General features: G+C 36.9%; 2 protein-coding genes across 6 annotated transcripts; one reads left to right on the forward strand and one right to left on the reverse strand.

The window, feature by feature from the left end:
• Window positions 1–125: 125 nt before the first annotated feature.
• Window positions 126–14,540, reverse strand: LOC120006589 (DNA glycosylase/AP lyase ROS1-like). Of its 5 annotated transcripts, none has more exons than XM_038856674.1 (19): window positions 12,856–14,540; window positions 10,413–12,113; window positions 9,946–10,308; window positions 9,238–9,328; window positions 7,766–9,140; window positions 7,588–7,667; window positions 7,326–7,410; window positions 7,148–7,239; window positions 6,995–7,063; window positions 6,841–6,877; window positions 6,675–6,757; window positions 5,660–6,097; window positions 5,217–5,253; window positions 5,087–5,144; window positions 4,075–4,214; window positions 3,909–3,974; window positions 3,574–3,688; window positions 3,449–3,487; window positions 126–234 (listed from the first exon to the last, which is right to left on the reverse strand). In XM_038856674.1, exons 1-19 carry the CDS (start codon window positions 13,790–13,792, stop codon window positions 227–229), a joined length of 5,814 nt encoding a protein of 1,937 aa, XP_038712602.1. In that variant the 5' UTR covers window positions 13,793–14,540; the 3' UTR covers window positions 126–226. The 5 variants fall into 5 exon arrangements, with proteins under 5 accessions (XP_038712602.1, XP_038712600.1, XP_038712601.1 ...); XM_038856673.1 differs by lacking the exon at window positions 126–234 and adding an exon at window positions 1,566–2,138; XM_038856671.1 differs by lacking the exon at window positions 126–234 and adding an exon at window positions 1,566–2,138 and having other exon boundaries at window positions 5,087–5,253; window positions 12,856–14,001; window positions 14,417–14,514.
• An 8,956-nt stretch (window positions 14,541–23,496) lies between these two features.
• On the forward strand, window positions 23,497–26,283 carry LOC120006649. The gene is made up of 5 exons (XM_038856771.1): window positions 23,497–24,130; window positions 24,621–24,742; window positions 24,861–24,901; window positions 24,986–25,084; window positions 25,849–26,283. The coding sequence occupies exons 1-5, from the start codon at window positions 23,617–23,619 to the stop codon at window positions 26,045–26,047; spliced, it is 975 nt and encodes a 324-aa protein (XP_038712699.1). The 5' UTR covers window positions 23,497–23,616; the 3' UTR covers window positions 26,048–26,283.
• The last annotated feature ends 160 nt before the right edge of the window (window positions 26,284–26,443 follow it).

Consider the following 26,443-nt stretch of genomic DNA (forward strand, 5'->3'; position numbering starts at 1 on the left):
TCGCAACCTAATTAATTAGCATTAAAAGAAAAAAAATGCAACCCATGTATAACAACAAACCACTGTAATAGCATAAGTTTGCTGCATACCTGCAATCAAAGGTAAAAAAAAAAACATAATCTCACCTTCCATCTCTGTCTCATAAAATCCATGAGGTATCCCACCAATGTATATGACTGTATCACCATTTTCCAGCGGCTTCTGAAGCTTTCTTGGAGGAGCACCTTCAAGTAGCTTTAAAACGAAATTTGATTAAGCAATCGAAATTATCAGACAGAAAACACAAACCAAAACAGCGATGAACAGAAACAAAGTCAGAATACCCAGAAAACATAAGGTAGCAACAAACCCACCGAGAAATGAGGTGATTCTTTATTGCTAGAAACGGGTAATTGTGTCGAAATCTTCTGTAACTTGTTTGGCATTACATACTTTCATCTTGTGTATCAATCAGTGTGAGCCTGCTGGTGTTCAATTGTTCAAACACTATGTGTTGTGCCCTCAATGGAATTTGATCACAATATGGAATATGAATCAAACCCATGTTTGAATTTAAATTGAGATACTGAAGCAACTTCCTTTCTGAATCAGATAGATTCATATCTGAAAGAGGTTAAGTTATTTTCAAAATTGACTATTTTTGTTTCTGAATTTGAATGTGATTTATGTGTTGCATATTCTTGATCCATTGCTGTTGAAATGTAACGAGTAATTGTCTCCGATGCATAAAAGTGTCATCTAATGTATACTACTTTGATGCCACACCTGATATACATGTTCATATCATGCTATGAATCTCTAGCTAAAGTTGTTGGTCAAGTGCTCTTTCTATGTATAAAACGGAATATTATGGACAATGGTATTATTTATACTTATCTTTTACCTTTTGTTTAGTTAATTATCCTCCGAGTTAGATGTTGATGGTTGTTGTTCTTCTAGGTTTTATTGTGCTACTTATCTTCTGGAGTTGTTAGGATGGCCTCTTTTTTCCCTTTGGCTTTTTATTATTTACAAAACATATAACTGATCATGACACTTGTTATTATTTATTTACTTTGTACTTTTTGATTGATTTGTGGTTTTTTCTTACAAGATGGATATGAATTATGAAGCTTCAGGCGAGTGCTTAGAAGGTCACCTTAATGTAAGACTGTCTTGGAAGTTGCCAGAAAGGTACTTTTTCAAGTTTTGATAAATCTAGTGCAATTATCTATTATTTGCTCTGTTTAGCTTGTGGCATGTATGTTATCAAGTCAAAAGTCCAAATTTCGCAAAAATATTAATAGTTCTTCAATCTTACTTATCTTCTCCCAAGATCATGTGTGTATCTAACCATGCATGGCAGCCAATATGTTGTAACTACACGGTTCTCCTTTCTACTATTGTTGTTGTTCCAGCAGGTGGTAAGATATATCCAGTAATTTGGGCACTCAATTTTTTTTTCTTTTTCTGCCTAAAACTTGGATCCTGATTCCTGATATGTGTAATATAACAGGTTTTAATTTTCTTTCCTTTTATTATAGAGGCACTGGGTCTATTTTCAATTTCATCGTTTAATATATTGGCTCAAAATCTCACAATGATATCTTGACTCTTGAGAATTGTTCTTATTTTCAAATAACATACGAACATTGTTCTTGTATGCAATACCCATCTAACCTTACATTTAGCCATACCATACAATGTGACTCCGGAGTCAGGGTAACATACCTAAAAGAACTATTCTTTATACGACTAATATTTTATTTGTTCTTTCTTCTGGCAAGAATTGCTCAATTTGGAGCATCAATTGAAGTAATTGCACTAATATATTTCGTTCTCATACAGACCAAATCTCACTTGCCATTGGATTTCCCCGTCTACGATGGTGGGTGCATTTGAAGTTTGAGGAAGAATGATTACACCTACAACAATGTTCTGGTCTATAGTCGTTTTCCTTCAGAGTCGGGTATCTTCTCTCTTCTTGTATGAGCATACCCCTAGTTAGTATATTTTCTGGGATTTTTTCTAGCATCATGGTGCTTCTCATTTCACATCATCTTTCTTCTTGGTCAGTTTACTTGCTGGAAAGTGCAGTCTGGCTAAAAGGGGTCGAGGTGCTCTTGTTGTCTGGTCAAATCCTCTGACACAAACAAATCCTGAAAAATCCATTTTTGATTGTTAAGTGCGACTATCGACTAATGATAACTTAGGGATGCATGTGGATTGAAACAAATCATTGACACAAGTTAAAACACATTCCTACAGCAATGCCTAGGGAATGTTATGGAAGGCCAAAATATTGCCTTGCTTCGTATTTACTTAGTTTCGAATGATCGCAGCAAAAAACTTAACTAGCTCTCATAATTATTTATTGTAGTTTTTGAGGTGAACACAGAAACCCGTTCTGAATATAAGAGCTGTCAAAAGGTAGAAGGATGTCATGGTTTATGAATATGATGGGAGTGGAGTGGTTTCAGACAATAGGTGAAGATGTGTAATTTTGATTAGATATATATCTTCTGGTATAGGAAGAAAGGATGATAAATAAATGCTTTCTCAGTGTAGCCAGAAACATTTGGGGAGGCTGTCGATTGACTTGTGCGGATGGCTAGAATTTCAGGCTACATAGAGAAATCTATGAACATTGCTGATACAAGACAAATCATGTAAGATTATGTGAATCTGTGGAATGTACAGAAGTTAAGTGTAATGGTGTAGAAAAGAAAAGAGCGTCTAAGAGAAGATGTAAAGAAGCCAAGAGAGAAGGCAAGAAAGACATGAAGTAATGTGATAAAAAATTATGAAAGCATAGAAATTGGTTGAGTATAGACTATAGATGTATACAAGATAGAATGTAGAAAGACAATCTATACTGTGCACCGTGCACTCCATTTGCTTTGACTAAGAATTCACATATCCAATCCCAAATCTCTAGCATTAAGGTAATCTAAGGCTTTTAGGTGAGTATGATATTGTTACAGTTATCTTATCTTTTGAGTGAATTGTCCGTGCCTCAAATTATTTGAGTGGTAAATTGACTAATTGAAATTTAGATCAAGGCCCTAAATTTTTGCAACTCTATAGCTGAGGTGTACACCTCAAAGTGAGAAACTTTTGCACCCTGTAGGAGTTCATCATTTGTGTATCATGTCCCTGTAGTTCAAATTCAAAAATTATTTGAAGCTTGTGCAAATTCATGTCAGAACAGATAAGCTAAGTTGGCCTTCGCTGGTTTCTTTTGTTCCAAACCTTATTATTGATGTTTTAGTCTTTTAGTAAGAGTTCACATCATATTGCCTGAAATACTTCATAGAAACTGACTTCCAGTGGAGAAGGAATTCTAGACAGATCGCATAAGAAAATCACATTATCAATTTTCTTTCTGATGCTATGAGATATCTGCATCACTTATTGATTGCATTTAACCAGTATATATAAGATGTGCAATAGAAGTAAAATTTCATACCTTTCCAGAAGCAATACTGAATTCCCTCGGTTGAAAGGCCTGAAATAAAAAGGTATTTTATGTCAGTACTTACAGTTGACCGCAACATTGTTTCGCAGAAGTGCATAGATAACAAGTTTTCTCACCTTTGAATATTGTTGATACTGAAGTTCCAAAGAACACAATTCGTCTTGGCAAATTCCATATCCATGCTCTTGGTACATCAATAGGTTGGACACTCGATTCATGGTCTGCAAACATCTGCAATGTTTTTGAATTATTTTAGGCTAGAAGCTAATCTCAAAACCAATTGATATTCATTGTGGTTTAAGTGAAGGGAGCATTCGACACTTCCCTATCTAAAATTGCACATCTGCTTGTTGAGCAGTGTGGAGAAGGGGTTTCCACTTTCCAGGCTCTAGGCTATTATCCACATTTATCCAAAGTGAAAAAATTGACGGATCAACTGAGTAGTTTTTACCTCATTGACTTGAAAGTATGTCCCGTTAAGTGGAAAACTTCCTCTCATTGCTGTTCTACAAGGTATCTGTACATGTCAGCATAGAGCATTAGTCTCCCTTGGTCAGTAGCATATTTTGTTACATTGAATCTCATTGTTTGTGTGCTAATGAGATATGCATTCTCACCAGAAGCGTTCCCCGAACTGTTTGTGAATTAGCTTCTCGTACATTGTTGCATGAAAAGCATGTTTTATCATCGCATAATTTGTCCGGTCCTTGGGACTTGCATGGTTGAACTGGCGCTTGAATAGAGTTTGCGGTTTCACCTAATGAAGCAATGCAAAAATTGGTCTAATGTTAGCAACCATACAACATTGTGGCATCTTTTATTGAGGATAGTAACCTAGGAAGCATAGACATGGACACTCCAACAAGGGAATTTCAAAATTTATAGGACACAGACACAACAAGGACACGCATACATAAATATAGATAAAATATATGTAAATCAGATATAAGATATTAACATAAACAAATAGTTGTCTATTATCTCAATATTACAATAGAATCCAAACACAAAGTCAAAATAGAATTAGAAATCTCACCACTTGTGTATTGCAAAAGAAAACCCAACTGCATGCATAAAAACGTTGCGTGGATTTTCAAATAAGCTATATTTTGGTTGTTCTAATAATTTTTCTATTCATTCATGTTTTGTAATTGAGTTTCAATGGGCTAAAACTTTAAAAATATAAAAATAAACTGATTTGGAAACAGATTTGTAATTCAAATCTTTTTGACTTCGCTGTAATTCTGTAAACGTGTGGACAAGTTTTATCTTCTTTTGCAACATTCAAACTTGTATATTTGTCTATTGCCATGTCCTGGCTGAGCAGTGTCCATTTTCAAAAAAATTTTAAAAAAAAACAGGATACTGTCCGGACATGTGTCCAGGCCGTGTCGGTGTCCGACACTGATACGTCACCTTAGAAGAAGTGTACGTGCTTCCTAGGTAGTAACCTTTTTAAGCTTCAATTCATTGCCGCCTAATTGAGCAACCTACTATATTGGTATTTCACCAGCATTTCTTGACTTGTAAAGTATTACATGACAGTACATAGACATTTCGTCATGCAATGGACGATGGAAAATCCCAGTTATGTGTTAGGATGAAGTCAGCTTATTCTTTTGTTCTCACCTGGGGTCCATATTGCAAGAAGGTATGGGCTAGGATCATCATGTTCTCGTCTCTCCATCTGCAATTTTGTGAAGTAATCATTGAGAATTTCGTCATGTAAAGAGAATACAATAAAAGAAGAGAAACTAACCCCTTTCAGGAGAGGATGCGAATCTGGAAGTTCATACCTGTATCATGTGTCATGAAATGTCAGAGTGCATCAAATAGGATTTTAATAATTGTTGTGTTAGTTTGAAATATCAATGGTTTCTTTGTCAACCATTCATGCTAAGATTGCTTGAGCTAGAGATCTTCCTTTGAACTAGCAACTAGAAGGTCAACTACAGCTCTCCTATTAGTAATTCAATTACTTTATTACCATCTTAATGTTGTTAAATTCAACTTATCACATGAGAGGAAACTTTTTTGCCAAAATGAATGTAAAGTTTAGTTAAACTAAATTTGCTTGGCTTGAGTTTATGGTTACAAGGATTAATGTGAAATGTATTTTATCTTGGCCAGTTGAGTTTACATATCATAGTTCTTTCCTGGTTGATGACTTGATCAAGTAGTGATGGGAAAACATTCACTTACACGTGGTGTTCTGTCCGTAGCCTGTTTATATTCTTCAGTTTTGGTGTAGGGATGGAAGCAGCTGCTGGATTCAAAGCAACTAAAGCGTTGGACATTTCACCGTCTTGAAGTTCCATGTTCTCGTGCATATAAGTCTGCAAATTTGCAGTGAATTCATCAATGTTGAGTTTTATTGTCGGAATCTCATCAGGATCTTCCCAGAATGAGTCCTCTATGTCGCTTTCTGTTATTTCACGGCGTTCTGATTCTGGTGTTGCCGGCTCTTCAATGATAGGCTCACAACCACCAACATCAGACGGTGCCATTTTAAGTGAGTTTTTCTCAATCAGCGGTAATGGCGCAGAATTGATCAGTACTGCAGGGTTTTTCTGAGATGTAATGGGAACAACTGAATTTGCTAAACTCCTTTCTTCTGGCCCAGGCAGTGCAAGCCGTGCACTGCATCAAACAAAAGGTAGAACTCGGTTTCATTTGGTATGCTGAATTCCATAATTAATTGAATATGGGATAAGCGATTCTAAGAAGAATGAATTCTCATTCAGTCTAAATTTCTTATCTTCTATTTTCTATCCTCCATAATCAATTTTAAGATTTTTTATGACTTAATTTGCTTTCCTTGATTGCAGTAGCGAATTGATTGGACTGCCCCATATTCATTTATGGTCGTCAATCCTTGTGAGCTATGTAGTCTGTGTTTGTTTACATTGTGATTGTCTGCTATGCTTGTTTATATCATTTGTAGAGTGTTTACAAAAGGTGTCATTAGCCATAAGCCTTTACCTGGCCCTAGTCCACAAAGATGAAACTACTTGAAGCATATAAATGGACAATCATATACTGTTTGTGGCTGTAATCTGTCAACCTGACAATAGTATCAAGTTTGCCACAGATTGTCTAACTCTCAATTTTGCGTTTTCTCTTTCAGGTAAGGGGGTTATCAAACATGATGATAGAAAAACTACAGGCACAGTGGCGGAAATAGCTTTAGTAATTGGGCAGCCATTTGGATACATACCTTGCACATGCACTGGCAAAGTGTCTGCATTCCGCTCTCATTGGGCAGGCGTTACAATTTGGCTTTTTCTTAGTGCAGAAAACCTGCATGTAATTGATGTTTTTGATACAGTCTACATTACTCAGGAATGCAGAAGCAAATACCAAATACATGTGATCCTACATACCTTCCCAAAGGTAATCATCTGGTAGTGTAACTCATACCTGTAGTTCAGTAAAGACAAATCAGTAATGCTTTTTAAGAAAATGTTAGAGCAGCTTTCTTGACACTTTCTAGACAAAGAGATAAGCTATGCATTCAAAGAGGAGTTTAGTGGTTACAATGTCTGTTGGTCAAGTTTGCACAATCTTGGCCATAAATGTTTCTGAATAGACTCCAGAACTGGATACCTATAGAAGAATGAGCTTGGAATGTTTTAGCATTGTAATAGATGTGTCTGTGTGTAATTTTTTACGTTGGTAATTAGAGCTTACAGTTCGAGAAGATGTAACTGAAGTGACTCTGGCAATGGTTGGAGGGGTACCCATCCCAGTCGAACTGCTATTCGTCCAACATTTGTGTCAACCTTAAAGAAAAATAACAGAAAATGTTTATTTGTCAATTTTGTTCCTCTTTTATGCTGTATGGTCCAAGTTGTAATACAAATTATACCGGAAAAGCAAGATGATGAAGAGTTAGAAGCCGCACACACTCCACACTTTTCAACCCCAAGCCCCATATACTTAACAGGTAATCCCTGCATCATTAGACATTTGGACAATTGAGCATGTAAATCTGCAAATCAGTGTAGTATTTTCCTCCACAGTTGGGCAGATTTGATAATTTTTTGCATCTTTGTTTTTTCAAACAGGTTTTCCATGGCATTGCTTTTGAAAATGGAAGTATGAAGAACTGTAATGTGGAGAAGGCTTACTTTGCTTTGTCAGGGTTAACATCCCTTAACCACTCTAGGTCCATGCTTCCATGTTCTGTAACCATTCGATTAAGGAATTCCTGCAATATTATGCAATCACATTAACATTTCTGAAAGTGAAACTTGTTAATATTGAAAAAAACGTCGTTTGACTATCTCTAATCTCTGCTACACATACCTTGATTCGCTCTGCTAGCATATTGCTCATTCCCCTTTCTTTGATAGCATCTGAAATCTCTTTAACAGCAGCACATCTCACTGCCTCGTAGTCCAATGAATCCATTGCATCTTTGTTTCTCTCCCTTTTCCTACCATTGGTCTCCACCTGTTTCCTTAAACCATCCCCATCGACTGCATTATTCTTTCCATGATCAATCTTTGCTTTTTTTGCTTTCCGAGGACCAGTATCGGTAGAATGTACATGCTGTCTAGAATTTGGTTCGACCAACTTATTTTCCACATGTATTTGTTTGTTTACTTTAGAAATTCCCTCCAGAACATCAAAAGTTTTTCCTGGAAACTCAGGGACAATTGAAATACGCTCTGTCTTGCTAGTCTGCCTCTTAGACAGTGTGTCAGCAAGATTTATGGGCTGTGTCACTGATGTGCTCTCCAGGGGCGTGCTCATCTCACTCAAGTTACTGTCATGATAAGCTTTGGAGGTGCTTTCTTGGTGCAATGGATGCTTGTTTAGTGTAGCATATGGATTCGTGATTGTGTCTTCCACTCGCATAGATTTATTCCCTCGGGCGGTAGGTCTACTTACACTTTCTGCCACTTGTCCGACACTTTTGCTTGTAATGTTGTCATCAATTGCCTTAGTGAGCCCAGAAGGAGCTGAAAGCGAAGATATACTTTCTTCGCCATGAAACTCAAGAGCCTTGATCCCCATCACCTCAGAGTTTGAAGTCACGTGTAACAAATCGTTGGAAGGAATCACTGGCATCTGCAGATTGGGGTTGCTGTAAGCCACATTCTGGTTAAACAGGGAAGCTGAAGGACCCTTCTGGTCATCTAACCTTCCTGATCTTGGGCATTGCTGGCCATGAGGTCCCTCGTGAAAAAGTGGGCTACCATTTTCGAAACTGTATAAATCATCCAATAAGGAGTTGCTGTCCATCAGTAGAAGATCCATGAAGGTTGAACCACGGATCTTGTGGCATTCGCTCCCAGTAGTAGGATCCTCTGCTTCTGAGTTAGAACCTGCGCATGATCTGATTCCTGGAATTCCTTGTATGATCAAAGAATCAAAAGAATCTTGTGATGAAGTCACTTCTTCTAAACTTTGACTAGGCACCTCTGCTAAGCTTGTTCCTTCTTTCACAGGGGTCACACTTTCCCTTGATTTTTCTGCCGACTTATGAGCCGTTGAAGAGCTTTTGTTGCAGAGTTGTTGACTTAATACATTTTCATGCCATTTGATTGTCTCATTTGGATTTTGCAAGCAGCAAACCTCTGGTTCTTCAACAAATATATTGGTTCCATCCCTGTCGTAGGTTGTATTGCTTTTTGACTTGAGAGGAAATCTTGCTGCTAGAGACATGAAGGCAGAGCTGCATCGTGGAAATGAAGTCAAATGCATTGTTCACTAGAGTTGAAGGTTTATTGGAATATATGGAATTATCATAATAAAAAAAACTTTCAACGTACCTTGAAAGATGATCTGAAACGTTCTGCGTGAGGAAAACTCCTATCACAGAGTCAATAACAGATCCCTTCCATTGTGAGAAGCGTCTATCTCCTGTGAAGAATTTATTTGCAAGGTTTATTAGCCTATACATAGGTAGAATTTCTTGCCATTACAGTAAAAAGAGACGAATGGCTTGTTTATATCTACATTTGCTAGTACATGTTAAGTAATAAGATTTGCTATTTCTAAGCTCCCCATGAAATGATAACAATATGCACATAGATTGTCTCATTTAGGAATTAGGAACTAGTATGAATTTCAGAAAAATACCTCAGGAAATCCATCTAACTTATATGTGTTTGTTTGTTTCTCACATTCATAGAAGTAGACATTGGCTCCCTGCATTTGATTTCTATTAGTATAGTCTGGTTTTGTTTTCATCGTTTGGCAGCAATGCACAATTTGGTATTAGCTCTTTATTTGCAATTAGATTGATGTGTTTCTTTTTTCATCTTAAGCTGATTAAGCATATTATATTAGAAATTTGTGTCTGCAGGATTATAGTTTGTAGATGCCTTATCTTTAATTAATTTATCATGATTGTGGTTGCATGCCAAAATACAGTCATAATCAAAAGGAATGAAGTCTGCACAATAATGTCAATGCCAAAGAATAGGGATGGCGAACTTCCCAATAAAAAACTGTCAGCTAAAAGTTGGGGAGAGTACCTTGTACTAGATGCATTCTTGCGATGAATGAATCTACCCTTCCACGAAAAATTTTCCTTTCTTCTTCCCACCATTTTTCTTTTTCTTTTTCTGTCCCCTCCAGGCTTTTCACTCCTTCTTTTCCCATCAACAGATTCCACAATCTATTTGTTTCTGGGTCCAAGTCCACCTTTGGCCTTGGCTTACATTTCTTGAGGAATCCAAACCCCTCATAAGGAACAATGGTACCATCTGTTTTGTATGGGACTAGTGCATTTTCCTCTTGTCCTCCACTTTCATTGCTCCTTCCTCTGAGATTGAGATCATTCAGTCTGTGTAAGATTTGGTCAACTGAAATGGGGTATGTCTGCATTACTGGTTGCCCTGCATAAAAAATGAGTGGTTGAAACGTTTTGGATATTATCTGAATCTTTTTTTAAAAAATTTTTAATGCTTTCATAGTTGAACAGTTGAACGAGATCTCATACCTCTTCTTCTTGCAGATGGTTGATGATGATCATGGAATGTATCCTTTTTGTGTGGCACCCTTGTTATTGAGCGGGATGGAGCAGATCCCATCTCCTGTCCATCTGACACATTAACATTGCAGGTTTTCCTGGAAGGAGTTGGTGGAAGTAGGTGACATTTGGAAAAGATGTCGTACCGAATTAAATTACTGCTGACTCCCATGCTTTCCATGCATGAATGCTGTTCAGATCTTATATTTTGCTTTGCCAAATTTTTCCTGAAAGCTATAAATTCAACATTACTGTTATTCAGGCAGACCCCATTGTTTTCCCTCTTTGAGAGCCCCTCACTTTCAAATGCCACACTGCAGGAGGGCATTTCGTATGTTGTTGTTTGAAATCCATTCTCATTTTTCTTCTTCTTGTGGGTCTCAAAATAACCTGCTCCAACAACACTACTCTCTCTGTGGTAATCTTCAAGATGGAATATCTCTTGACAGAACATTGCAGGAGCAATTGTGCTCATGTCATGGAACGGTGTCTGCTCAATGGTATGAAAATATCCTCTCTTAGATCCCCTAGCTTGATTTGAATTCGACAGAAAGTTTGGTGCTGAATGAAGGGTACTCTTTGGCATCAATTTACTGGTACTTTCAGAGCTTGGAAGATTAGCTCTTGCTTGAGGTAGAAGTCTCCCAAATTGTTCTGCATGCATTTGTGGTATGGGAGGGAATCTTGTTTTGCTACTCATTTGGTGGGGATCAACAATTTGTGGGTCAACTATTGAGTCTTCTGTTCGAATGCTTTTTGTTGGGAATTGATGGGATAGAGATGCTTGTGCTTCTGACATTGATAAGAAGTTTCTTGGCATTTGTTTCGTAGAAGCGATGAGGCTACTTGTGGTTCCTGGTTGCTGAATTTCTGGCAATAATGCATTTTGCTGGGTGGTCTGTAATGCTGACTTTGTTCTGCATAAAATGTCAGTTCCGGAGGACAATTCTCTTGCTTGAAAATCTACAATTAAACCAGGAACCTGTTTATTTATGGGAGTTCTCCCCTTTTGACCAACTATGCTGATCTGCCTTTCTTCTCCAGCCTTTTCTGATGAGAAATTCAACGTTCTTCTGCATGATTTTGCATTTGCTCCAGCAAGTGGATCTGTACCCTCTCTGACAAAAGCAGCACCCTGAGTTGCTGACTGGTTCATGCCATTCTTACGCACATACTTCCTCTTTTCATTTGATTTCTGCTTCGACTCACTATTTTTCGTGCTTGCAGCACTTGGAGTCCTTTTGGGTTTCCCTTCTACAAAAACTTTGGGCCTGTGCTTTCTTCTTTTGGGTGGTTTCTGCAGGGGCGTCTTGTTAAGATTGAAGCCTTGGTCACTTCCCTTGTCATAATCATTCTTGTCCTCAACTGGTATAGAATCAATGACAGATGATGAATCCACAATGCTATGTAAGAGAATATCACAACTGTGCTGATCAGCTTCATCTTCTATCACAATTATTTCCTTATGTTTCTCTTTTTCCTGATTTGACATTTTGTCCATTGAGAAATTTTGCATCGTCAAAAGCCGGTTATTCTCCACCTTCCTGGCCTGATCTGGTGTTAGTGGTGTGAATTGGACTGAGGCGGCAATGCTTGAAGCTTGATCAGCTTCTGTTCTAGTTAGTGAGTTGAGATTGTGGTCAGGTTGGTATTGTCTAGGGAGTCCGCCTGCTGAAAAAAGAAGTTCACCTCAGAAGTTGTATACATATATAAGAATAAGGACAATATTTAACAATGTTATCAGAATGAAAGTTCTATTTAGCTTTTTCCTTCACTCCGTTGGAACTTGTTTTCTGTATTTACAGGCTTACAGCGATATAACTATTTGAAAGAAGGGAACGTTACAGAGTTTCATGGCTTTTTTGTCATGCATATAACAAAATTCAGTTTCTACAACTTTTGGCAGGGGTTTCATGGGGAGAGTGCTTCTTTGTTGTTTCACTTAAATCCAAGGGAGCTAAACCCTTAATGTAAGTAGGGTGTAGAACTGGTTTTGTCGGTTTTGGTCAGAATTTTCATACTAGCCTCGGTAACATCGAAATTTTAGAGAACAAATTATCAACAAATTTTTAAGGACTGTTAATAAAATCTTGCAATTTCCTCTAGAAATGTGGCAATTTCTACTCATAAGGTGCCTATGAAAGGAAATATCAAATCAATGACGGGACTCCTGGTGATTATTTGCATGTTTAAACTCTGTTCTAGCCTCTTTGTTACCTTGTCTTCTGCACCTCCCAGGTGCTTCAATAAATTCACCATGGGAAAGAAGATACATAAAGAGCGTTGGCATTAAGAATGATTAAAGGCTAAATAGAGCAACTTTGGTTCCTTCCTACCATTTTATAACTTCATAATGGAAAATGAGCAGAACAATTGAAAACATTGAAGTAGAAAAAAGACTTCTATAACTTACATTGGGGATTCTGAGGTATGCTGCTGATGTTAGTTGACATATTTCTGCCAGAAAACTGAGATCGGTTAGCAAGCAAAAAACTGGTTAAGCTGGACTCTCCCCAGTCGCATAGTTGAAAATTTGGAATCAGAGGCTCAGTTCCCATGCTCATACTTCCGCCCAGATTTCTGTCGTTTCCGATGCTCATGCTTCCATTCAGATTTCTGGTTGCAGAGGAAATGGAAGCGGCATTCCTCCGTGCCATAAAATTTGCTAATGCATTACTGCTCCGAGCATCAGTGTTATCGATGAAGGCCTGTGTATAGGCACCTGCAATCTGATTGATCCGCCGGCTTCTCTCCATGGAACCTGCACTGTGACCTTGACAACTTCCATTTCTAACAGCTTGTTCAGCAGGACTAAAACTCTTAACAACCGCATTGTAATTCTGCACCTCTTGTGCACGAATACTGTGAAACCCAGCCAGTTCCTGCCAATTTGCCCTTCCCATTTGGTTTCCATGCCTTTCCGGGGTTAGGTTAGATGCCAAGTCCTGCCAATTCGTCCCTCCCATTTGGTTCCCATGCCTCTTGGGCATCTGATTAGATACCAGGTCTTGCCAATTCACCATTCCCATTTGATTCCCAACCCTCTGAGGCATCGAATTCAGTTCCAGGTCTTGCCAATTTGCCCTTCCCATTTGGTTCCCACGCCTCTCGGGCAACGGATTCAATGCCAGGCCTTGCCAATTTTCCATTCCCATTTGGTCCCCATGCCTCTCAGTCATCGGATTCGACACGAGGTCTGGGCCATTGGCCCTTCCCATTTGGTTCACATGCCTCTCAGGCACCAGATTAGACCTAGCAGGAATAGGCTTCTGTGGTGTTAATGGCATCCAAGAACCCATAAGCTGGAGTTCTTTCTCTGGTGGAACTGAAAATCCATCTCCATAATTCATTCTCGCGAACACAAACAGTCAGAGCACACAATCCACTTCCCACACACCAGTAACCAAAATTGACATCTCTAATTGGAACAAATCCATAGCACATTACCCGAATTTGAATTCGGGTAACTAATCAAGACCCTAACTCGTCACCTACTCCATCCCCTGTCCCTCCCTCAATGAAACCCTAACAAAATCTTCACCCCCCCAAACTCCACCTCCTAACAATGCACCGGAGAATGACCAAACAAACAAAAAAAAACCCTATATTCAGGTAGTGAAACTGAAATCACACACAAAAATATCAATGCTTTATAAATGCTAGAGAGGTCAGAAAATTCCCAAACGTCTCCACAACTAAAGGCCAACAATATCTCCCTTTGTTTGGAAAACACGAGGCAGTAAATGGAAAACCCATTAAATGCAAACTTAACAGAGTAAATTCCACAAACAGATAGCTGTAAATCTGAAGAAATATCGACATAATTAATCTCTTTTAAATGGATACGATTCTGGGTCAAAAAGAACACTAATTAAATCTTCCAAAAGAATCATCTTTTCTGGATTGGAGAAATGAGACAAATTTAACCCATTTATGTGCAATAAAAGAGAAATTTATGCTGGGTTAAGCCTCACCAGATCTGGTGGTGCTTTAGTTGGCCAGAGTTGTGTGCTTTCTGGGACGAGTCATTGCCGGGAAAAAAAGGGTTCCTCCCGTGGTAAACAAGGAGCAGGACAGAGAGAGGAGATACAGAGCAAGTCATTGAGAGCGCGGTTAAATAAAGGGGAAATTTTAAATATGACACGTGATCTTAGAACACTTGTAATCAAGGTTGGAAAAGTCGGGATCTTACACAAGATCAGTGAAAAGTGTACAAAATTGAATCGTGAAATGATATAATTTAAAAAATAAATGTAAAATAATATAATTATTTACTTCTAAATTAATAATTAACATGATATAATATACTATAGTTTATAGATAATAAAAAATTGAAAAATATTATTATTATTTATTTATAGACATGTTAATATTTCACAAAATTGTAATTTTTAAGACCTCTAGAGATCTATGAAAAACAAGCACAATAATGGTACAAGATTATATCATGTTAATATATTAGAACCAATTTTTCAACAAAAACTAAGATTAGAAACATAAGCACATTATTAATAGATCACAACCCATAAGCCTATGGCTTCATAAGTCTTTATTAAGGTTGAGACCATAAAATCGATAAGATCAGGCCATATCGTAAGGTAAGATCGATAGATCTTATCAATTTTGGGATTTTATATCGATTCGAATCGTTTTGATTACCTAAAATCGTAAGCTCGTACAATCTTACAATCAAAATCGGGATTTTGATAACCATGCTTGTAATGGTGATTTTTTGTTTGAGATGATAAAATATATTGGAATACGTGTTTTGTTGAGATGACTTGGATGAGAATGAGAATGAAACATTATATTATTGGTATAATAATGTAAATTTATTGGTTTGGTTTTTGCCGTATAATAAAGGTGGAGTCAATGTTGATTTTTGGTTACTGGTAAGTGTGGTTTAAGTGAGGTCATGTTTGGATCTATCACGAATGCTAACCATGTCTCATGCCCCCAAGCTTGACCCATTAAAATAAACGATAAAATAGTATTATTGTAGTCAAAATAATATCCATGGACCCACAAATTTGTGAAAAAGATCATCCACGAACCATCAAAATAATATTGTTGCAAGTACTCTTACTCAATTCAATTTACAAAGAATTGAACAAAGAAGTTATTTAGAATAGTCAAAAAGTCACACAAATGATTAAAGAGTTAACAGCTGCGTTATATTAAACTTATAACCCTTTGCTAATTTTAATTAAAATCATAACTTTAATTATAAAAGACAATATTTGACTCCTAACTTGACTAATAATAAAAACAAAATTTACAGACATTTTTTAGCGCACATGAGCCAAAGTCCATTGTCGAACCAAATCCAAATAGAACTCGTCCAAGAATGTCTGCTTCGTCGATTCCATGACCCCTGCATAAGCGAAATTGATAAATATAAGAGGAAAAAAAATTAGGGTAAACGCTAGCTTATATCTTGTGTGTTTTCTTCTGCATTTCTTTTTTGTTATTTGCTTCTATTTTGTGTGCTATTTGGTTAGTTTTACAGTATCTTTCGTTTTTTTTCCTTCAATTTGCAGGAATCAGATTAATACAATTATTATGGGTGATGATGAGTTCTTTGGCTCTTATTTATCAGGTTTGAGCAATGTAAACCACTAAGAAACCTCTGCACAATATTAGCTCAATCCATGTTATCCCACATCGAAGAAAAATGTAAGGATTTATTTCTTCTTTATAATGACATGTAAACCCACTTCTTTACAATCACTTAGGCATTTTCCATTGCTTGGTGAGTTGGGTTTAACCCTCTTGTTAGGCTTGGGAGAAATAAAGTTGTACGGATCCGATATATCCACAAGAATAGGACAACCCAAAGTAAACAATAGAGTCGATTGTATGGGAATGTGATTTTACAACAAACATCATTTTCTAGCTCTGGCCATGGAATTGAGATCAAAATGACTTTAAAAGAAGTTCCCAACCCATTTTTTCTATACACAACTTGAATTGGCACATAATTTCCGTATGTGCCTGTTTGGCACAGCGGTCCGCAAAGCGGATCCGCTACCGATTCCGCTTTGCGGAACCGTTGTGCCAAACAGCACAGCGGGTTCAACTGGCCAGCGCATCCGTTGGCATTTTATAAGCTCTTATGCCTCTGTGTTCTTCTTGATCTCATATTCATAACAAATTTAAAAAAATTTATAATGTTTTAAATATTTATATATTATTCTTAAAATTACTCTTAATAAAAATTATATTTATTATTAGATTAAATTGACTATAAAAATCATTAACTATTTTTTATTCAACGATTTTTAAATTTATTTTTCATAAAAATCATAAAATTTTAATATAAAAATAAAAATCTAATATTATAATACTTTATTTTAATAAATTTTCCTTTAACGTCAACATTTTACTTCACCAGACACCTCACAACATATTTCACAGCTTTAAGCTTAGTTTTTTTTTCACAGCATTTCTGCTAGTATTGAAAATCAATCTTTCCGCTCTACCAAACGGACCTTATACGCCAGATATTCCTGCCACTACTTGCACTCCACATTGACAGTGATATTAGTGATAGAGAGACCCATTTCGATCTGTAAAAATGGAATATTTTGAGGTCTTGGTTGGTCTTGCACTCGGCATTGATAGTGGCATTCTTGCTTGAAAGACTGGTTTGAGGGTCTTGGTCTTGCCAATGCATGAAAATTGAAAAAGCAAAGGATAATTCATAATGGTGATCGAGTTGGCAAAGTTTTGTCTTCTGGTTTAGCTTTTGAATTTGCAAAACTATGTTTTTAAACCGTAAATAGAGTTATTTATATATTTATTTATTTAGTTGAACTTAATTTGTAAGATAATATGTATTTATATATTTATATATGTATTTAATTCATAATCTCGTGCATACCAGGCATTCTTGAACTGTTCTTGCATGACCGGACGGCAAAACATGGCCAACTCACTTTTAAAGAGTATCCTTCCATGTTCTCCATTAAAGTTGCTTTGATTTTATTGATTTGCAAAAAAGGAAAACAAAAATGGTAATCGAGAACGAAAACATACAAATTTACGCTTTGAACATTCAATATGTGTCTTAACTTGGGTCATCGGACCGATACAACTGCTAATAGAAGAAAGTTAATTCCCTTGTTCACTAGATGGGCTTCATTTGACTGTTCAACGCAAATCCTTCCATGTTCTCTTGGAGATACTGAAATCAATTAATGATCTTAGAAGTGAAGACTGCACCACCACCACACATTGCTGCCCAGCATGATTGAGATTTGAGAGAGGTCATCGATCATGTGACTGGATAATCAACTGAGAGCCCCTCTCAAACCTATATATATATTTTAGGACAAACAAGTGAATAAAATGAATATACCATATAGCCCTGAATGTATATGGCTCGCATGATTTAAAGAATTAAAAAGTGTGTAGTAACTGTGCACTAAATTCATAAATCCATTATCTTAAACAATGAATCCTCGGATAGTCTTTAAGAGCCTCTCTCTACAAATTTCTACCTATAATTGCTAATGTGTAAAGGCATTGATAAGAAACATTGCGGTTTTCACATATAATTCACTACACCAGAATACGTTTTCATCAAACAAAGAGTGACAGATATGGAGTCTCTGAGGAAATAACTCATGGGATTTGTCATCCATGACAAAAAAAAAGGAAAGAAAAGATGCAATGATGATCAACTCAAAATAGCAATACACAGAATCGCTATAACTGGTATCTGATGGCGTTACCATGTGCATATCAAGTCCTGCTCAAGTGATTTGACTAAAAAATAGGTGGTGTAATATATCATGTAGCCAATATGGAAGTCTCACTCCTATGAATAAGTTGTTTTCAATTGGATTCATTAATTTGTAGTCTATGGAAGTTGCTGTTGGAAATATAGCATGCATAAATCAATATAGTAATAATTGCATGAACAATGACCAAGTTACACAAACAGTAACATTAACAAAACAGTAACGTAAATACAATCGCTTATATTAAAGAATACCAAACCAAATCATCAGGGCAATTGATAGGAGGAGCGAGGCTCGTCTTTTGCGAATCTCCTTAAAGAGAAATGTCCCAGCCACTGGTGCTAGCTAAGCTCTCCGGATAGTAGACGAAAATTTGGCAGAGTAATAGAGGCAGAAAAGATGAATTTCGTGTATAGTAAACACAGAGACAGAGAAGGGAAATTTGACCCAGAAAAATCAGGCCAAAAATGTTGCAACTGCTATTTGACCAGGTAAGATGCAACCAAACTTGACCAAGTCATGGGCTGCAATTTCAGGCCTAACAACCAAGTAAGCCCAATTCCGAGTTCGCATAAGGGCCTGGCCCACACGCTCGCCCTTCTCTCCACGCCATGCCCGACCAATCAGCCGGCTGGCGCGCGTGTGTGTGTTTTAGTCCAAGCTCATAATGTGGAGCCTTTCACTCCTACAAAAGCTTGGGTGTCCTTGGACCCAAAGTCTTACTACAACACTTGGGTTTATAAACAACACATCCACATGGTATTTTTCCAATGTGAGATTCTCATACACACACTTATTGCACCATGCTCATCATGGTCACTTTTGAGTCTTTTTACATTCAATCAAAAAATGATTTGGTCACACTAATTGCTCCAATTTATTGTCCTTATAACAATGATCAGTTGCCCATAACTTTCATTCAATAATTATTATTGAGCTTTCAATTAATAATGGTCAAACTATAGTTGACCATCATTTTCCAATAGTTGCATCCCTAACATGTCCAATACTCCCATATATATAATAACAGCTAACAGCCTAACGTACACCATTGTATGATCTGACATTTCGTCTTATTTATAACTCTGGATCTCTTTTTCGGCCCACACTTTTTTTTTTTTGCTTATGAAATGTGCATAGAGACCCCGTAACTTCTAATTTCTTGCAAAAACACCCCCAAATATTTAGAACATATATATATACACACCCAAAAGAGCAAAAACCATAAGCATATCTAAGAACTTCAATTGCTGTTATGCCAATCCATTATTTCCCTCTCAACAGTCATTGAAGAGTGGAGACATGTGATTTGACCTCTATTTTGATATTTCAATGTCCTTTAATTATGATGTTTTAGCACTTAGCTAATGTATTTTATTGTATTTTAGCTTAATTTTACACTTACAAATGTTTCCCCTTAGTTTTGTAGGAATCGGACCTAATTCGAGTAACTTGGAGGACCATTTTGGGCATTTTTGCTGTGAGGTGTCGGGACACCTACATTCCGGACACCCACCTTAGGTATTCGGACACTTCCTTTGAAAAATGAAACAACACCTTCAAAGAGAACTTGATGAAGACCAGATGTCCGGACACATTCTGAATCGTCAAGACACCCTGTCGCGAAACTGCACTTTCAAGACAGAATTTTGAGGGAGTTTTTGGGCAAATCTCAATTGTAACAAATGGGGGACGGTTCTGTAAGGGTAGATAAGTATTTTTAGACACAAAAGAGGGCTAAAACCCTAATTGTTCTCATTATTCTCTCATTAAGCCACCATAGGAGTAGTGTAGATTTAGTTTCTCTCTCTAAGTTTTCTTTGTTGTTTTTGATTCCTCTCTTTGATTTTGTGTAAATACTTGTTTAGATGACAATAAATTTATTGTTTATCACAAAAATCATAAGTGGATAGTTCTCTTTTCTAGTTTCTAATCCCGAAGGGTGGATACAAGTTCTAATTGCTCAAGGTATGTCTAAAGAGTTGTAGCTTCGATCTCTCTCTTTCGATTTTGTGATAGTTGTGTATGTGGGTGTATGAGAATAACATGTTTATTGTGTTTTTGGATTGTTTAGTTTAGGGATTCAATTTAATAAGCTTGATTTAGGAATTGTTAAATGTCCAATGCATGATTTCCCTAATTGATTGAATTGAATTGCATAACCACTAATTGTGTGTATTGATGATGAGATTTTGCAGAATTTACAGAATATGCATGGGAGAGTTATGGTTAATTGGTCTTTGAGTGTGAAACTAGGGTGCTAGCAAAGCCGAGCCCCAAGGAGGAACATTAATCCGTAAGACTAGGTGTCTACCCCTTTGCGTTCATCATAGACCAAGAGGCCCGATGTCCTCCATGTAGGAATCAACGTCTTCATGCCTAATTTCCTTTGCATATGCATAGTTAATGGTAGCGCACAATGCATTGTGTATGGTTGTGCGTGTTTGTAATTGTACCTTGAGCGTGAGAAATGAGTATCCACCGAGAAGGATTAGAGGCTAGATGTTTTTAATTAATTGTTGTATTCACTCTTGTTTTAGTTTTGTTACAAAATGCGCATGCTTGTCGAGCCTTCGGCTCTTTTCCTTTTCCGTCCTTTATTTGTTATTCTTTGCGTTTGTGTTTAGCTTTTTAGTTAGTTGTTTGCATTCATCCACAAAATTTGCATTTTGCTTCCTTGTGGATTCGACTCGGGACTCTCGGATTTTATTACTTGTCGACTACCTTACATTTTGGGTAAGTACACACACGCACACTTTGGTGCCGGTCAACATGCAGCTTGATCTTCACCGAGAAAATTAATTCTTCTAAAAAATATAACTGTTCGAGATTTCAACTGGATCTTCACTGCCTTTTTTTCGGCAAGAGTGATTGCCAGTCATGACTACTTGTTGGCCTGGACAGATCTTGTTAGACAAAATTTGCTGCTAAAGCGAAAAGGTATTAAGGACTTTGTTATCCTGTAATCAAAGTCTATGGGTCATTTTGATTTTAATTTTTATGTTTAAGGTTAAAAATAAAAATATTATGTTATTGTGAGCCGTTGGTGTGGGCTTCTCCTACAAATGAATGAATTGTCTTGGAGCTCCCACGTCTGACCTTTCAAGGTTGAACCAAACACAAACACAAACACAACCACAACAATCATTTGTTTATATATTTATGCTCTCCTTTTTTGAGGTATTTTTGTATTTTTTTTACATGGGAAATGAGCCCGAACGGATTTGGATGGTTAAAGATATACTAGTCAATGTCGTCATATTCTCGTGTCAAACACTATAAACTAATATTGTCAGCTTTGGGCCAAAGACTCTCACAACTTTATTATTTCTTGAGCCGTGACTATTGGCTCTTTAGGCCCAAAAAACGTGTTGGTAGTATGAAAGGGTCTAGACCTTTCCTTATATGCCACTCGATTAAGTTATGTCAGTCCGATGTGGGATAAAATCTTAATAAATCCAACTCAAACACTATAAATCAGTATTGTCCACTTTGGCCTCACAACTTTGTTCTTCTTGAACCATCATCATGTTCTTAGGCTCAAAAAACATGTTGGTTGTGTTAGAGGAACTTGAACTTTATTTATATACAACTCGGTTGGGTTATTATGCCAATTCGATGTGTGATAAAGTCTTAACATTCTTTCGCACTTGTGGACTAGGTTATGCCAGATCCAACAACTGAAAAAGTAGATGTCATGTCCCAATGGACTGAATATTAGCTTTGATACCATGTTAAAAAATTCAGCTCAAATACTACAAACCAATATTGTTTGCTTTGGGACAAAGACTCACGACTCTGTTCTTTTTAGATCGTCATCATTGATTTCAAACCTATAAAAACACGTTGGACATTTACTTATATGCTACTCGATTGGATTAAATATGGAATAAAATCTTAACATATTTTGCTAATTTGTCCGGCGAACGTAATTTGCAACTTATTGTACAAGTTTGATGAATTACTGTGTTTTTTTAAAGGGTTAAATGACCATTAACATAGAGAACTATGAGTAGCTCAGATGAGACTCATATGTGTGGTATCTTATAATTAGTGATCTCGAGTTGGAGCTTTGCATCTCCTTGTCGCGTAATCAAAAAAATGACCTTTAATATAACGATATAAGCCAAAAGTTGTAGTGTAAAACAAGTACAAGCAACACATAAGGGAACTCGTGTACTTATCTTTCTCAAACTTTTAAATAGAATGTGTGGATAGATATGCATGGTGTATGTTTTGGCCACGGAAGATCCTTTCTGTTGAGGTAGAGAAAGAGTGGCCGTCTAGCCTTCTCTCTCTCTCTCTCTCACACACACCTACCACAAAACATCACTAAACACAATATCAATATATATATATATATATATATATATATGATGATTAACAAAATTAGCATTACCTACCAAAAAGTTCACAAAAACCCTACGATATCTTAATAATTATATATATATATATATATTTATATATTTTTTGCGTGTCACTATAACGCCATTTTAGTGCAACTCCACCAAATCATGACAACACTATTTCCTCAACCTACCATTTTAGTTTCTTCATAAACTTTCATCTTATGCACGTAACTATATGGTACCAACTCTCATTAACATTGCTTTACACTCTTATTATTGCAAGTTTGCAACTTTGTAAAATGAAGAGATAATTATATGACTATGCCATATGCATTTAACACATGTTCAATCGATTCTCAATTGTTTTTCTTGTCTTTTGGTTTCTTAATATGCAACAATATGTTTTTGGAACATCACAAATGAAAAAAAAGAAGAAGAAGAAAAGAAGTTGTTAGGTGTAATAGGAATGGGAGAGACTCCAATTCATGATTCCAATTCTTCCTTCAATTCTCCTAAAAAATCATATTAAATCATGATTTTTTTTTTAAAATTGACATATTTTTATGAATTAGAAATTAATATTTAGAATTTAGCATTTAGAATTTAGGGTTTACGACTTAATTTTTAGTGTTTAGGGTTTAAAGTTTAGGATTTAGGATTTATAATTTAGTATTTATAATTTTTTTCTCAAAATCTATTATATTCTAACGTTGTGAACATTAAAATACTTAATCACATATTTTAATGTATGATTTAACATAATTTTGAGGGATGATTAAAGCATGGTGTAATGTGATTCTACCATATGATTTTTTTTGACTCCACAATAAATATCAAGTGCTCAAATTGACCTACCCTCAGTCAAATAGAACAATCTCGAATATTTTGATAGTGGATACCTCGTGGACCCCACCAACATGATAAATGGACAATTTTATCCTTGTCTCCTTCATAGTTTGAAAATGTTGAAGGAGCTAGTTATAAGAGCTTTCTCGCAATTCCTTTCTTGTGCTCCAGATGGGTGCGTAGATTAAGCTTGTGATCACCTGTAGGTGTAAGATAGTATAGAGCACCACTGATATGCTTGGTGTACTGTGTGTGCGCCCCAAGCCTTGGATCTTCAATCTCCTCCACGGCTCGGCGGCGCCTCACCACTGTCGGCTCTCTCAAAGCCCGATTCATTTCCTCGATTCCACCAGCAACCGGTTGCGTCGTCACTCCAGCGCTGCCTGTCATCTCGACGGCTCTGTTGGCGGTGGCGCTGCGGCTATATGGCACGTGATCCTTCCTTCCTCGACTCGCCGGCGAGGGAGCGAACTCAGGCGGCCGGTGGAGCAGAGAGGGGAGGGGTCGTGGAATGTCGCGTGGGATGCTCGCCCTGCGCGGTGGCTTCATTGGCCGGATTCTGCTTGGCTGATGTTTGGAGTCTGCCCCTGCCTTGCGCCGTTCGATTTGATCGATGAGGACGCGGAGACCAGTGGCGTTGTGGAGGAGAAGATTGACGGTTGCGAATTGATTGAGAGAACAACAACAGAGGAAACTGTGAGGTGTTCTGATGAGAAAAATGACAAGTCTGCTGATTACAAAGTCACAGGTTGGTTATTCTCTCCTTGTAACAGTGTACAGACTCCATTATTGGTTATTTCATATGTATGTATTCTTTGCATGTAGTTTTTGATTTGTTATACTGTTGTGACTTTTTCTCATGTTCTTATCATGGTATACAGGATGCTTTTAGATAAAAGATGATAAATTGATCCATAAAATTTACAGGATCATGCATGGATTGATTTCGCTGTCTGATTAACTTTGTATATCAATTTGGTGAATCATTCAACGTCCTGCGATAATCGGATTGGTGTAAAACTGATAGTGACAATATGAATGATTGTATGTGCATTCTTTTCAAATAATTGAAATCTACTTCTCCCTCAAGTTTTTGATTCTGACAGTGAATAAATCAATATAAGGAGTGAGTGCGGTATTGTTTGATACTTATCTGTACAAGGCCTTAAATAGTATCAAAGGGCATAAATATGAACATAGTTATAGTATGGAATCTAATTTGAGGACAATCAATATAGGGGTGATGGCAGATGGGCGGTGCCTATTTAGAGCAATTGCTCATGGGGCATGCTTGAGAAGTGGCGAGCAAGCACCTGATGAGAATCGACAAACAGAACTCGCCGATGAGTTAAGAGCCCAAGTGAGTTAGATATATATAGACAAAAATTACTTATTTGCATCGCTAAGACGTTAACCTTAATTTGTTCTATTATAATGAACTGTTTGATGCTAGTTGGTTCTCATTCTTGATTTGGTAGGTTGTGGATGAGCTCTTAAAGAGGCGGGAAGAATCGGAATGGTAAATTTTATTAATTAATGGCAGTTTCGGAATCGCCTTAGTATATTTGTCATTGGCATTTAATTTGTTAACCTTTTATTTCAGGTTCATCGAAGAAGACTTTGATACGTACGTGAAGAGAATTCAGCAGCCTTATGTATGGGGTGGAGAACCTGAGTTGCTGATGGCCTCTCATGTTTTGAAGTAAGTTTAAGCCAACATGTGTCTGGGGCAAACACAAATACTTTATGGTGGAGTTTAGCCATTTCATATAATGTTTTCTTCCCCTTGCTTTCGTTAAGTGCTTTAGCTTACTAGATTGACAATTTGGCGATGGCAATGAATACAAAGAGAGAGGTTCGCGTGGGATCTCCCACTTCAATTTGAAAGGCAAAAGGTAAGAGAGGCAAAACAAAGAATTGATGCCGCCCCTCTTTCCATAGAGCGAGGCTTTGGTGTCAGGTTTTGTCCTCTCTTCTTTCTTTTGCTCTTTTTTTTTTTGATTTGGGAATTCCCATAGTGATGCTCCTTTCTATGTCTTTTGCACTTGATATGAGCCAAGGTATTAGTTTTCTAATTTTTCCTTGTTTTCATTGAAAAAGTCCTTAAGCTTAGTTGACGTGCATAAACTTAGAGCTTTTGTTTCGAATGTAAATTTCCTGGACCATTCCCTTTTGTACATTGACATGGATGTCCGATTTTTCTGTCATATTGGAAACAAATCATTGATGTTGTGCCTGTTGTTATCGTAATTTGTAAGGGTAGCCTTTCTGAATCAGATTACCAGAGGAATCAAGCGAGAGTTTAGACTATTATATGTGGGAAGCATGATTATATGTCAAAGTGAAACGTAGTGGTTTTATTTCAGTACAACACTCACCGTTATATTTGAATTGAAATATCCATTTTGAATTCTTAGCTTGCTTTACTTTCGTCCTCTACATATGACATCTCTCTTTATTGTCCAGGACACTGATATCAGTCTACATGAAAGATAGAACCTCAGGTAATTTGGTGATCATAGCAAATTACGGTGAAGAATATCGAAAGGACAATGAGAGCCCCATTAATGTGCTTTTTCATGGATATGGTCACTATGACATAGTTGAGACTTGCTTGGACAAAATGTTGCCAAACAGTTATCCTGTAGAAGTTGGGTGTTGTTAATTGGTGTACTACTAGCCATAGATCAAGGGAGTCGGAATAAGACATATTGCACATAAACAATAATGCCTTGGAACTGCTACAGCAAGCTTGAGCAGTAGGTTTGTTAAATTTTTGTAGGTGCTAAGACCTCGGTTTCAATTTCTTAACATTTCAGCCATACAAGCTAATAATTGATCTACTGGGTGTTCCGGATGGTTAATTCTTTCATTAAATAAGTAGTGTGATATTTTTCTTTAGTCTTCTGAATTCTTGTCCTTTGGTAGTTTGGTGTTTCTTTTTCTATTGTTCATTAACAAGTTTCCACAGCCTGTCGAAAATGGTTTTGTTGGATAGAACTACCTTGACAGCAACTTTGACTCCAGATTTTTCTTCTGAATTTTGGTCCTTTGGTAGTTT

The sequence above is a fragment of the Tripterygium wilfordii genome, chromosome 9 (assembly GCF_013401445.1).
Source record: "Tripterygium wilfordii isolate XIE 37 chromosome 9, ASM1340144v1, whole genome shotgun sequence".
Lineage (NCBI taxonomy): Eukaryota > Viridiplantae > Streptophyta > Magnoliopsida > Celastrales > Celastraceae > Tripterygium > Tripterygium wilfordii.